The sequence below is a fragment of the Rhizophagus irregularis genome, chromosome 4 (assembly GCF_026210795.1).
Source record: "Rhizophagus irregularis chromosome 4, complete sequence".
In the NCBI taxonomy this organism is placed as follows: Eukaryota; Fungi; Glomeromycota; class Glomeromycetes; order Glomerales; family Glomeraceae; genus Rhizophagus; species Rhizophagus irregularis.
The window spans coordinates 1,347,261-1,361,479 of record NC_089432.1 but is presented as its reverse complement, the minus strand read 5'-3'; the positions used below and the strand labels follow the sequence as shown (position 1 = coordinate 1,361,479).

General features: G+C 25.6%; 6 protein-coding genes across 6 annotated transcripts; 3 read left to right on the top strand and 3 right to left on the bottom strand.

Moving 5' to 3' along the window:
* Window positions 1-885: 885 nt before the first annotated feature.
* On the bottom strand, window positions 886-1,233 carry OCT59_023672 (uncharacterized protein; the record flags this gene model as incomplete). Its single annotated transcript, XM_025326315.2, has 1 exon — window positions 886-1,233. One exon carries the CDS (start codon window positions 1,231-1,233, stop codon window positions 886-888), a length of 348 nt encoding a protein of 115 aa, XP_025176726.2.
* A 22-nt stretch (window positions 1,234-1,255) lies between these two features.
* OCT59_023671 (uncharacterized protein) lies at window positions 1,256-2,551 on the bottom strand (the record flags this gene model as incomplete). Its single annotated transcript, XM_066134873.1, has 4 exons — window positions 1,256-1,717; window positions 1,994-2,078; window positions 2,138-2,333; window positions 2,413-2,551. 4 exons carry the CDS (start codon window positions 2,549-2,551, stop codon window positions 1,256-1,258), a joined length of 882 nt encoding a protein of 293 aa, XP_065990956.1.
* Window positions 2,552-7,514: 4,963 nt separating this feature from the next.
* Window positions 7,515-7,939, top strand: OCT59_023670 (uncharacterized protein; the record flags this gene model as incomplete). The annotated part of the gene is made up of 2 exons (XM_066134872.1): window positions 7,515-7,817; window positions 7,883-7,939. 2 exons carry the CDS (start codon window positions 7,515-7,517, stop codon window positions 7,937-7,939), a joined length of 360 nt encoding a protein of 119 aa, XP_065990955.1.
* Window positions 7,940-8,508: 569 nt separating this feature from the next.
* OCT59_023669 (uncharacterized protein) lies at window positions 8,509-9,150 on the top strand (the record flags this gene model as incomplete). The annotated part of the gene is made up of 4 exons (XM_066134871.1): window positions 8,509-8,743; window positions 8,860-8,904; window positions 8,986-9,039; window positions 9,116-9,150. The coding sequence occupies 4 exons, from the start codon at window positions 8,509-8,511 to the stop codon at window positions 9,148-9,150; spliced, it is 369 nt and encodes a 122-aa protein (XP_065990954.1).
* Window positions 9,151-10,305: 1,155 nt separating this feature from the next.
* Window positions 10,306-10,968, bottom strand: OCT59_023668 (uncharacterized protein; the record flags this gene model as incomplete). The annotated part of the gene is made up of 1 exon (XM_025330619.2): window positions 10,306-10,968. One exon carries the CDS (start codon window positions 10,966-10,968, stop codon window positions 10,306-10,308), a length of 663 nt encoding a protein of 220 aa, XP_025172288.2.
* A 1,581-nt stretch (window positions 10,969-12,549) lies between these two features.
* Window positions 12,550-12,900, top strand: OCT59_023667 (uncharacterized protein; the record flags this gene model as incomplete). Its single annotated transcript, XM_066134870.1, has 1 exon — window positions 12,550-12,900. One exon carries the CDS (start codon window positions 12,550-12,552, stop codon window positions 12,898-12,900), a length of 351 nt encoding a protein of 116 aa, XP_065990953.1.
* Between the last annotated feature and the right edge of the window lie 1,319 nt (window positions 12,901-14,219).

The window sequence follows — 14,219 nt, the reverse complement described above, 5'->3', positions numbered from 1 at the left end:
AAAGTTAGTGCTGTAATATAATCAAAATAAATATGCATATATTTTTTATTTGAATAAATTTAGTTAAAATAAATATATTTTTTTACTTAATAAAAAAGTCTTTAATTCTTATATATTAAGAAATAGTCCGCATTTATTTTTGACTAACGGTAACTGATAAGTATTAATCAAGAAAATTAAAAATAGTTTAATATAATCAAGAACACAAATTTTTAAATACCGATTGAGTGCTACTTCGAAAAGTGAACTATTTATTTACTATTTATATGATAATATAAATTGAAGTACAATTTGTTTTGATTAATTCATTCCTTTAAACTTATTATCATTAATCTCTGTTAAAGTATACTTCATTATAATATTCTATCACGGGTAATAAACGTTGATTTTATATAAATGTAAATATTCATTCGCCTATAATTAAACAAAATTAAAAATAATTAATATTTATAATAAAATAGTATTTAAACTGTATTAAACTAATTATAAAATAAATCTTATTATTTTTTTTTTCATTAATACAATGAAAATACCTCGATCTCCTAAATATATCCAATAATTCCGAATATATTACGATATCCAAATTTGGAAGTAAATTCAAAGTTTTTTATTTAGATAAAAAAGAAAAAATTTCAAAAATATTTTAATAAGCGATTGTTACTTTATATTTAAAAAAAAAGTTATATTTGTAAGAATCAATATACAGGAGGCACGTGAAATATAAATAAATAAAAAAAAAAGTAGTTCAAATAGAAAAATAATTTCCACCTCGGTTTATAATATATATTCTATATATTGATTATTATATGTATGTGTATTTACATACGTATATGCATAGTATGATTCTAAGATTTTAAAAATGATAAATTAAATATTAATAGTTTTTTAGTCCTTAAAAATTATGTTATCCGCAAAACTATAAAAGTTTATCATAGCGTTTATAACCTTCAAAATGCTGTCTCTAATTATAATGCCAAAAGGTCCAAGTGGAATAGAAGTCTTAAATGTGGCAGTTCTAGATTTTAATATGTCAGCAGATGTTCGCTTTAACATTTCTTTTTCATATTCTTCAATAAAAGAAATATTACAGTCCGTACATTTAAGTAATGCTTGAGAAAGTTTATCAACATCTTGAATAGCATTATTTGCTCCTAATCCTAATATAGGACTCATAGCATGAGCAGCATCACCTAATAATACAACTTGACTACTTGTCCATGATTTGATAGACATGATCAATATCTCGCATCATTCTTCATTGTACAGGATTATAAGTTTTAAATGGAAACTTTATTGGATCATTTGGAATTGTTTTAGGTATCAAGTCCCAAAATTCTATTAATAAATCAGTCAATTCACAATCTGGTCTTAATGTTCGAATTAACCGTTTAACATGTTCGATAACTGATGCAGGATCATTATCATCAACTTTAACTTTATCGGATTCAACATCAACGTTATCCAATTCGAAGGGATAAGAATAAACTAATGTTACTCTATAATGAGGTTCACTTTTCTCATCATTTTGTTCTTGTTTGATTGGTATTAAGCGTGTCATCATAAGCGTTGAATCTTCTTTTGTTCCAAGAGTTTTACGGACCAAAAAGTTTTCATGGATTTTATTTGCCTTGTCCATAAGATGTTGGGGTACAGAAACATTCGCACTAATATGTGTTATTCCATAATCAACAATTTGTAATTCGGGTAATTTTTCGTACTAACCCTATAAAAAAAAATTTCTTTAAAATATACTTAAAATATATTTATATATTTTAAAATATACCTAAAATATACTTAATATTTTAAAATATATAAGTACATTTTAAGTATATTTTAAAGAAATTTTTTTTCATAGGGTAATAGAAAAAAAAATGTTTGTTATTTAAGAATAATTTAAATAATAGATATTATTTATAACTACTTACTTGGAGAATTAATTCCATCTGCGCCAACTAAAATATTACAATTCTTGTAAACAATCTTCAAAAAATACCCAAACTCCTTCTTGGGTCTCTACATATTTAATACATTTTTTATTCCATTGAACTGGTACACCTTCTAATAAAACATATCTAAGTCTATTACGATAAATGATAATTGATGATAGACCACGAGATATTTTTGCGATTTTATAAACATCTTTAAATGATTTAGTTGGAGGGTAAGTAAAACATTTCCTATTTGATCAGTGATAGTTATTCCATGAGTTTCTACATCAGGAATTGGATTTGGTATTGCTTTTGGAAGGTTTGAAGCGATTGAGGATGAAACACAGTTTAAAAGAGATCGAGCTCCATAATAGGACAAGCCTATATGATATCCTTGCCATCGATCTAATACGTGACAGTATGAGTGAGTTAATTTTTAAAATTTTAACATAATATTTAACTAGAAAATTAGAAATTTTTATACCTGCTGTAGGACTAGTTTCACGTTCAAAGATTTTTACGTTGAATTCTTTTTTGTCCTTGTTCTTTATCAAGGCATGATAGAGAGAAAGTCCTCCTAGACCTGCACCGGAAATAATCGTTGGAATTTTTTCTTGTTGCATTTTTAATGAAATTATGATTTGTATAAAAATTCAAAAAAGATAAGTTGTTATGATGTTTAAATTGAAAAAATCGAGAAACATTTTTCTAGCAGATTTATTTATAAGAAATAAGGTCTTTGCCAAGAAACAAACGAAACAAACGTTAACGTACCTTTATCTTTGCGTAATTCTTTTTAGGTGATTGTATTAACGTTTAAGTAATCTTAAAATGCGTAAATTTTTACCATTGTCGATATTTATCCGATATTTCGTTATTTCTGTTTCACGAAAATTGCTAAATATGTCATATGCCAAGTCAAATGTAACGTATAACTTAATTAATTATTTTCTAGAAATAAATGACATCATTATTTAATACGAAAATTTTAATTTTTCGGAAAATTATTTTACCACAAAATTTTACCAAGGAATTACACGAAATTTCTGTGGTAAATTGTAACAAACATTATCAAAGAAAATTTCTTTGATTGTAAATAATGACCTTCATGAATCTTATTATTATTTAATTGATTATTTTATGAAAACTGTAATTATATTTACCAATTTATTATTACTTCTTATAATAAATAATACAAAGTAATTAAACAATTATTAAACATTTTTCCGAACTAATTTGTATTTGAATTAACTCGTTACCGGTTTTACAATTTCATGAATCACATTCTATTAATTTCTAAACTAGTTCTTGTTTCAAATAAATTCTTTTTATAACTTCCTTTCAATCTTGTTTCAATTCATCCATACTAATATTATTTAAATCATTTATCATCTCATCCAATTACATTCATATTATGATCAAATTGAAATAACAAAGATTCGTAGATAAAAGTAATGGTGCGAACTCATTTCTACACTTAACATGGCGACTTTTTATGAATGGAGAAAAGATTAAATTATTTATATACAGTGCATAAATTTTAATTTTACAAATTTGTAATTAATTATAGCTTACATCTTTCACGAATTCAAAAATTTTGAACCAGCTGTTCTTTATAATAAAGTAAAAAATTAATAATTTTAATAAGAGTAATATTTCGTAGGATTTACGTAACAGCAAATCTGCAGTAGAGGTACTTCAAACGCAATCTGCTGCATTTCTACGTATCTATCTGGTTTTGTTACTTTTATTAATTCACCAATAACAAAAGTCTATTGATCTAAAGTATAACGTGGTTCGATATTTAAATAAGTCAAATCAAAATGATTTTCTTCCTTACAATATATCAGCATAGTTAAAATTTAAATTATTAGGTTTAAATAACGCGAGAAATAAGAGAAATAATTTTTTCTTATCAATGACGGTAAATCCCAAAAGTGAATATTCAATTGATAATTCTAAGAGAAATGTTCCAGTTCCATATAGTACATCTAAAATTTTAGCACCATTCTTCATGGAGAAGGAACAGATTTATTTAAATAATTTATATGTTCTTTGTTGAAGTTGATGTTATTTCTTGTTTTCAAATTTTTTTACATAAAATCCGATCTATTCCAAGGCAATTTTCAACGTGTCTATTTTTATTAAAATTAGAAACTGATTTAATAATCTATAGAAAAGATTCGGTAATCGTATCCAGTCCATACGTCAAGCAACCATGTGGGTAATCATTTTAACAAAACATCGAAGATTTTTGATAGAAGTATAATGAAATAATCTTATAGGAAGCATTAAGTAACTTTAAATTGTGTATACAAAAGTAAACAATAATAATTATTATCATTATCGTTTCATATAAATTTTAATGTAATGAGTTTGTAATACTAAAGTCACGTAATAATAAATTTGACCGAAGTTCGAACAAGATCGAACGGTATTAAATTTATTTTTTTCTATAGTTAAATGAAATTAACTTTGCCAAGTTTCAGATTCATTCTCTGACAAAATTCTCGGGTTTTGTTCACAACATTAAACAGGGACTATAAAAAATATAATAAATTAATCAATACAAACAAAACAATCATATTTATAAATATATAAAATAAGAATGTTTTTTTTAAAAAAATAAATTTCGCTAAGAAATTTTTGAATGTCATTAATCAACTGATTTTGTTTATTTATGAAAGAATTGTAAATTTAAGTTTTAAGGAGTTCAATTAATATCAGAAAGTTTAAAGGTATTAGAGAATAATTCATGATAACTGTAGAATCTGAGCTAAGTACATGTCTTGTCAAAAGAAATGGACGTCAATCAAAAATAAACTTATAGGTCAGAGAAGATCGGCGACATCATGTAATGATCAAAAAGGAAAAAGACTTTCATATATATTTTGAAGTCCTATTGCACAACATTTAATTATAATGACGAAAAATATGTCTAATCAACTTTTTTCGAAATTAAGTCAAAATTACATTGAGACGATGAATATTATGATATTACGATTGAAGTTGGTGAAGATCCTAATGTAAAAATCTTCCGTGCTCACATGAGTATTCTATGTTGCCTTTCTCCGTATTTACGAAGAACTTTGACTTCTAATAAAAGGAATAAAGATAATGATATATCACCTGAAGTCTTTATAATTATTTTAAAGTAAGTTTGTTAGTTTTATTCATATGACATACAAAAATTTTTTTTATTATGGATAAAATTATGTGAGAACATATTATAAACTGCATTTTTTAATAATATAGAATGATTTAACTATTTCTTTTGATCTCAATACACAGCACTTGTTTTTTTATAAATATGACTCATTATTAAACATACGTATATTGTTATATAATAAAGTATTATGGTATCTATTGTTTTTTATTAGGTCTAAAAAAAAAAGTCAAAATGACGTGATCTTTCCATAAAAAAAAATTGCTGATGCTACTGATGCCGGTTGATCTTAAGCTATCAGATAATACTAGTCTGACTTTTAACAGATTATCTAGATTATCTAAAAACGCGTGATATTTTCAATAACTACAATAACTATTGATTAATCATTGACGCGTTTTGTAAATAATTATGTAATTATAACGCCAACGCCACATAAGCTTATGGGAAAAAATGATGTAATATTACTGTAACCGAACTCCCTAAATAAGTATAACAAGATTATTAGTCATTATGTATCCGAAAGGGTTTTTTAAAAGTATATATATACCCTCACTTCTTTTTTTTAAAAAAATACACCTTTCTTCCTTTCTTTAAAAAATATAAAAAATACGCCCTTTCTTTTTTTTAAAAATATACACTTCCCTTTCTTTAAAAATTACACACTTCTTTCCTTCTTTAAAAATACACATTATACTTAAGAAATTATTTTTAAGTGAGACTTCCTGACAGTACAGTCTGAAACTTTGGAAGTTTAGTGTTACCAAAGTTGAAAATAAATAAAATCATATTTATTTATTAAGGTAAGCTTGCGCTCCCTGCTTGCATAGTTTTAATGATACTGGTTTACGGATAAAAAAAGCTGAGGAGTAAGATATAAGAGAAACTGGCTTTCCCTTAAGAGGGTTAGCCTATGTACCTGGCTCTTATGGTTGGTGTTATGATATCAGTGGTTTGCTATAGGATTATACAGTGTATTGTACTAGTTCTAGGGTGAACCACTGGTAGCATGATATTAACACTTTTCTGGAAGCTTTTTTTTATGGAGTATGGTGCAAATCATACTAATGTTTTTTTTATCTTGTTTAGATTATCTTAGGTCTTGCACTCCTTGGTTTTTACTAATAATTTTTTGATAATATTTGTTTCGTTAATTCGCAATTTCTTGTATTACTTTTTTAGAATAAGTGATTTTAATAGCTGCATGAACTGCATGGTAAATCATGATATAGTTGATCAATAACTTTTTTCGTTTGTTCCTAAAAAATTTTAAGAATTTTATATTTGCTGTCATAACAACTATTATACTCAAATTAAGCACTCTCATTAATTTCAAACACATAGCATCTGATCGCATAAATATATGTACAATTTATTTCTACAGTACATCCAAATGGGAGTGTTCTCAGTCAAATGGTCTTAAAGAAGAGTCAGCGCTTAAAAAAAAAGTATGAAAATTCGATATCATTAGAACCATGTTGAGAGATAATAATGATAGTTTAAAAATAGTATATCGTAATTAAAAATATATTTGTTCACCATACATAAAGTATAATAAAATTTGAATATTTTTTTTTTTTTGCACAGCGTAATATTTTTATAGCATAAACCCATTAATTATAAATTTATAAAAATTATTCTTTACTTGAAATAATTTAATAATTTAAGGTTATAAGAAGCTCTTTGTACTTTTTGACTGACCGTTTGTATAAAATACGTTTGGCGTAATTGACAATTAATAATTACGTTATATATCACGTATTTATAAATTAACTATTCCTTTTTTAGACTTCAAAAAAAAAATTAAATCATTTCTAGACATTTAATATATATATTTTCTTTTAATGGAGATTTTCTTAAAATATAAAATATATCTCCAAGAATTATTATGAAAGAATTTAATATTTTATTGTTTATTATCAGATCGGTTAATATTGTTGTAGGTTTGTGAAACTTCAACGTAACACAATGCAAGTCCCATTTTGATAAGTTCTAAGAATTCTGTACAGAATGTACAATAAAAATCGAAATGTCATTTGGAAACATACTTTAACCATATTAGGCATTAAAAAAATCAATTTTATAAACAATGTAGGATCCATTTTGTATCAAAACATTAGAAACTTCTATCGGGTATTATACGCAGATTTTTTTTTTTAATTTTGTAAAAGAATTCATTGTTCAATTTTTAATTATAAAAACGTATATATATAGAAGCTGTTTCTTTTAAATATATTCAAAATAAACAAATAATTTAATAGATAAATAATTATGAACCAATTAACAAATCATAATCATAAAATTGACTTTTTAACATCAAATGATACATCTTCATTTCAACCAACGAGAAATGTAATGAATTTAATAAAAGAAGGTCACGATTAGATGAAACTCACCAGATTTGTCACGTTTGTTACAAAATGAAGACATTATTTAAACCGAGTGGAAACAAAATTATCGATGATTTCATTAGATTTACACAAGTCAACTTTGTCGGGAAGGAAGGAAAATTGGAGTTTGTTCCCTATGAACAATTCAAAAATATAGAATTTATTGCTGAGGGAGGATTTAGCAAAATTTATAAAGCAACTTGGGTTGATGGTCCGATTAATTGGGATAATATTGAACGCAAGAGTGATAATATTTCTTGTAAACCTAATTATACAGTAGTTCTCAAAAAAATTAATGATTCTAAAAACATTACGTTTAAGGAACTGAATGAGGTAACGTAAAATAATATGTTTAAATAAATCGTAGATAATTAATAACATAACCTTTTTTATTCTAGCTTAAGATATATTATGATTTTTACACAAATTGGAATTCACAGCATAATAATTATTAGGTTAAGCGTAGAAGTAATAAGATATCTTACCAAGAAACTCCGCTTAATAGTTACATTTGTAATTATTTTGGTATTACTCAAGACGTAAATACACAAGATTTTATGATTATTATGCAATATTATGAATTAGATAATTTAATACATTACCTAAGTAATAATTTTTAAAACATTAAATGGTCTAATAAATTGCATGATTTAACATGTATCGTGAATGGACTTATTAATATCCATAGTGTAAATATTATTCACAGAGATTTACATAGTGGAAATATTTTTTTTACAAGTGACCCGTCGTATAATGTAATAGGTGATTTGGGGTTAAGTAAATCTGCTACTGAATCTACAGATGATAATAATGTGAAATATGGTATTATTACTTATATGGCACCAGAGATTTTTCAAGGACAAAAATATACTAAAGCTTCTGATATAGAATGATCATGTGGGAGTTTATGACAGGTAGAAGACCTTTTTGGGATGAACATCATGATACAAACCTTATAACTAAAATACGTGATGGATTGCGACCACCAATCGTAACAAATGCACCTGAAGGATATATTGAATTAATGAAAGAATGTTGGGATTCTGATCCATGTGAAAGACCGACAGCCAATGATATATATAAAAGAATTTGTATATTGGTTAGAAATGAAGAACAAAATAGTAAAAATCAGAATCCAACTAAAATTATAGAATCATCAGATAATGGACCTGTAGCAACAAATAATCCAGGTGCTATTTATGAGAGTAGACATTTAAGTAGTATGATTAATTCTGCAATGTCTTTAAGGAGTTCAAGAAGTCAATCTATTAACTTAGAAAAAGTCAAAAGAAAGTTTGAAGATAATAATGATGAGGTATGATTTTATTTAATAAGATTTTAGGGTGTCAATATTTATTAATTAAAATTTATTTAGGTCAAAGTATTAAAAGAAAAAAATTGTATGAAAATGAAAATAATGGTAATAATTTTTTTGATAATATAACAAATTTCATAACTTGATTTAATTAAAATTAAAAATTAACGTATAATTTTTCTTTAGATTATTTTACAAAATTCATCGAATTAGATATTGATATGAAATTAAGTACTGATGGTATGTAAATATATACTGACTATAGTAATTTTTTAATATTGAATTTTAACCTAACGTTCTTAATTTATATTTGCAGAATATATTACCCAGGAATATGATTTTGATATCTAATTTTAATTTTTTAAATGTTTATAGAAAGTTTAATTTTTTATTTATCATAAATAATGGATCAGAAACATATTATATTATCAATAAATTATTTTTTTTTTTACTCTATGAAAATGATTGTTATCATTTAGTCTTATTTGGTGTAATTACTAAATTTTTAAGAAAAGCGTGACAATCCATTTGACGCTACTTCCAAATGACTAAGGCATATGAGGGAGAATCTATATTTTATAAACTGTGAAATCATTAAAATCCCACCTTCTCGTTGATATTTAAAGAAACATTATGTAAATTTTTCTTTATTCTAGACACAGATTCTGAAATCACTGATTTATCTGTATTATAGAAAACGTTATCTCAATTTGTATTCATTTATTTTATATTTATTTATTTTATTTTATTTTATGTAAAGCAGGAGAATTACAATGAAAAGTCACTACACAATTCCAAAGAATAAAAGAAGCGGGCAACATAAAACTTCATCCAAACCATAATGGAGCGGACCTTCACTAGAGAAATCCATCTGTCCCAGAACCCGACCAGTACGGAACAGCGGGAAGCAAATTGTATTCATTTGCGTCGCCGTACATATCGTTACAAATCACGTGTCCGCGTGACTTTGGTCACGCACTTATTTTTCGATTCAGAAAAGTTGAACAGATGTAATATTTCAATAAATTTTATTGGTCCGTATGTCCTTGAAAAATTTCGAGCAAGATTAAAATCTTATAACAAATCGAAGGAATATTTAAAAACTTGAAATTTTTTATAGAAAGTAATAATTGGGCGTTTCTTTTTTTTGCTGTCCCGCTTTTGATACTTAAATTGGATTTATACTTAAAATAGAATATAATAGGTTCATTTGGTTCATATAATGAAATGTTTTTAATTTTAGCACTTGTAAATACTCAATTTAGAATGATATTTGGCGTTATCGAAATTTACTGCAAGCGCAGCACCTGACTTGTCTTTATTCACTTAAATATAAGCGTAACTACATGCCATTATTTTATCAATAATGAAAATAATAAAGAGCAAAATAAAATACAATAAAAAATAAAGGTATAAAATAATAAGCAATATAGTGAACAAAAAAAATATAAATGTTAATAACATACAGTATATTGAAATTTACAAATTTTCTAGATTTCATGAACATTATATATAATTATTGTCATAAAATTCAAAATTTTGAGGACTAGATAAAATTTCACTATTTTCAGAAAAGCTAACTGCAGCAGGAACATTCACTTGTTGAGGACAAAAACTATTTGATAAAATATTTTGTTCATTCATAAAATTTAATTCATTATTATCATAATGACAGTCAATTTCTGTAGCAGTTGATATGTGAGAAGTGACTAATTGACGTTCATTCAAATAAGGATGAGTTCGATAATCACGGTTTCGGTTTATACGGTTTATACGACGAGGCATAGAATGTTGTTGTTGTGTGTTAAGAAATTGTTTCAATTGATTTAAATGATTCTTTAATTCATATAATTGTTCAAGTTGTCTTTTAGCATTTTCTTCAAATATCAAAATAGAATTAGAAATTCTTTGAAATTTTTGATACATAAATGGAACATTTTTTTGTTGAGAAATCGTACGAGATGTTGATTGAAATTTTGGCGTAACAGAATGTGTTAAAGGAACAGAAACAGTAGGTTCGTTTTCGTGAAAAGAATCATTAAAAAAGTTTGGATTAGTTGTAACAATATTGTCGTTATTATTATTATTTTCAAAAGGACTTGAAATAAGTTTGGTCAAATTTTCATTATAACCTTGGAAATTTTGAGAATCTTGAAAAATATGTGTCATGATTATTATAAATTATTATAAATTTTTTTTTTTCGTTTAAAAAAAAAGTACAAATTTTACGAGTTTAAGAAATGTAAAAAGACATGTAATTTTGTTTTTAATGTAATTTTTTTTTTTATGGGGTGGGTCAGAGACGTTTTTTATCAGTGGTTTTTATATTTGTTTTTCAATGTCGGGTATTTATGGAATAAACGTATTTTAGTTAATTAACCCTGGTTAACTGGTATTATATATGTATGTAAATTTTATTCATATTCAAATCCAAAATTTACATTTTAATTTAGATATATTCATGGTGGTATTCTCCCATTGAATGGGTGAGATAATTCAGGTTATGTTGGCTGCCAGGAACTTGTTGATTATATACAAAATTATTTAATTGAAAATAAATCCGACAGCATTTTGATCTTATTCATCGAACAAGTTTTCAATCCAATTCTTTATACAACTTCAGTCACTTCCTGAAAAATCTTTAGTTCATTAGAGTCAAGCCGTGTAAACAACATAACACAATATAGAAAAAAAACTTGTGAATCAAAATATTAATACTGATTTCTGACTCAAGTCACAAAATTTTTTGTGACCAAAAATTATGTTAGAATTTTTGTTAGTTTTAAAAGCTATCATATATCAACGTATAATACAAATTCAATAAAAAGTTTAAAACATTTAATTGTATTTTTATATTATTGATAACAAAAAATTATGTCATAATACAAATCAAAAATATTTTTGGGCGCGTACTGTAAAGGTTCACTGAGTTTATCTAATTGTTCCAAAGATTTTATCGCAATTTGTTTCCATCTATGTATTTAAAGTCTTGATACAATACTTTATTCCGCCCATTAATTTACAGAGTTACTTTTTTTAAAAAAAATTATAGCGAATCTTCTTTAATACGTAAAAAATTTACATTATTAACTGTAAATAATCGAATATAATAATATTTGATTGAAAGGAGAAGTACAAACCGATGATGCAACACATATAAAATAAAAAACAGAATAAAGTTAAATAATTAAAAAATGAAGTTACTTGGAAAATTTGGTTTGTGAAACTCAAATTGTTAGAAATAAACAGAATAAAAATTTAAAAATTTGATTTCAGTTTTGAGTTTAATTTTTTTTTGTTTCTAAATACATTCAAAATGTTATACGACAATGACATTGTAACTAGTCTATTTTAATGATAGTTTTTTTTTAGTTAATCATATTCTTTAAATTGTACGAAAACTTTTTTTTTTTGCCATTTTCTAATTTTTTATTTTTACCATTTTTCTTTCATTCTATACAAAATTTAATATTACGTTACTATTTCTTCATGCTATGGAACTTAAAACAATTTTACTATAATTCTACAGAAAAAATAGTGATGTTACGTAAATGATGTTTTTGATACTTAAATAGGAGGAAAATTTAAATAATCACTTTAATATATACACTTTTACATCATTTCTTTACTTGTATATAAACATTATATATATGTAATATTCTTCCCTTTTTTTCAAACTAAAAATATATATATATATATATATTTTCAAATTCACATTTTTCATACGAGAATTTTAGATTAAAAAAAAAGATGTATTTTTTTTGTTACACAGCAAATCCTATTATCATACTTCCCGCAGTCGAAACAGCACGTACCAATCGTACCATCGCACAACTTCACATGCCATTATCTTCTTCAAAACTAAATCTGATAAAATCTTTTGTACGAAAAAAATTCTTGGATACTTCTATATTTAAATCTTACAAATTTGATAAAGAAATTTCAAATTCTATACAAGGAATTAATAATAATAACGATAACAACGTTGTTCATAGAAAATCTATAGCGTTACCGATTTTAATATCGAATCAAAGTAAATATTATAAAAGATGTGGAATGGAAAACTTTAATAAAGGAAAAATTTTCTATCACGAACAATAACAACAATAAAACAACAATGTGCGATATTTCGTTTTAAACCTTTTCCAAAACAATTTCTTCTATTGATAATGTATTATCATCTAGTAGTAGTGAAGTTGATATTCATTATTAGCTACCTTCCCTGATTCCGATATACTATTTGATCAATATAATACTGATGAATGGAAAGAATTCCTTTATAATTATGCTCAAGGAAAATTTAATCCTATTTAATTCTAGTACTGCTGAAGCTGATGCCATAACTTCTTTTATTAAAGGTCTTGAAGATGATTGTGAACAAAACAAATGTTTATCTGAAGAAGTAGATGGTAATTATGAAAGTAATTACGATGATGATGATGATAATTTAGATAATAATCATTGCCTTCCTCTTTTCATCCTCCTAATGAAGTTGAACGTAGAAGAGCGTTATAGAGATTTTAAATACTTAATACATCAAATGGTGTTAATTTTATTCGTATAGTAACATTATCAAAAGAACATTTTAAGACTTCAATATCGATGTGATATCACTTCTCAATACGACTCATCAATGGTTTAAAGCTGAAGATGGACAACTTTTTTTTCTTATTCCGACCCGTCGTGTGGGATGTAGTGAAACTACTAGGGAAATAAGTATTTGTGATCGTGCTATATTATAAGAAAATGACGAACCATTTGTGATACCACTAGTAAAAATTGGAGATTTTGTAATAATCCTTTAGTTACTGATTCTCCTTTTTATAAGATTTTATGCTGGTGCCCCTTTACGAACTGATGATGGTAATACGATATGTGTGATCGATCGTGAACCTAGGGATAGTTCTTCAAAAAAGGATCGTGAAAGTTTAAAAGAATTTGCTAAAGTTGTCATGAGAGAATTAGAATTATGATCTAATAGTATTTTACGTTTACGTGTAAGAAATAAGATGCAAGAGACTGAAGAGAGTATGGCTGAATTTAGCAAATTCTGTTTGGAAATTCAATTAGCTAATAATTTTAATAACGATGAAAATAAGGTAAATCTACTTTGGTGATCCTATTCTTTAACATGGCAGTTAAATTATTTAGATGTACTTCAAGTAGATACTCCGCTTCCTGATATATCACCAAATCATTTAAGATCTCTCGCTTGTGCTGGTGAAGTTAATTATCTTTTGAAGCTGTAAAAGCTTCTTTAATCACTTTTTATTTCGCTTATTTAGGCTCATTCACAAGGTTGTATTTATCAAAATTCTTTCAACCCTCTTTCCTGATTATGTACATTCCGGTATTGTTGTACCGATTTATGATGGTATATAAAATGCTTTGGTTTTTTAATCGCTATGACAATGATTCAC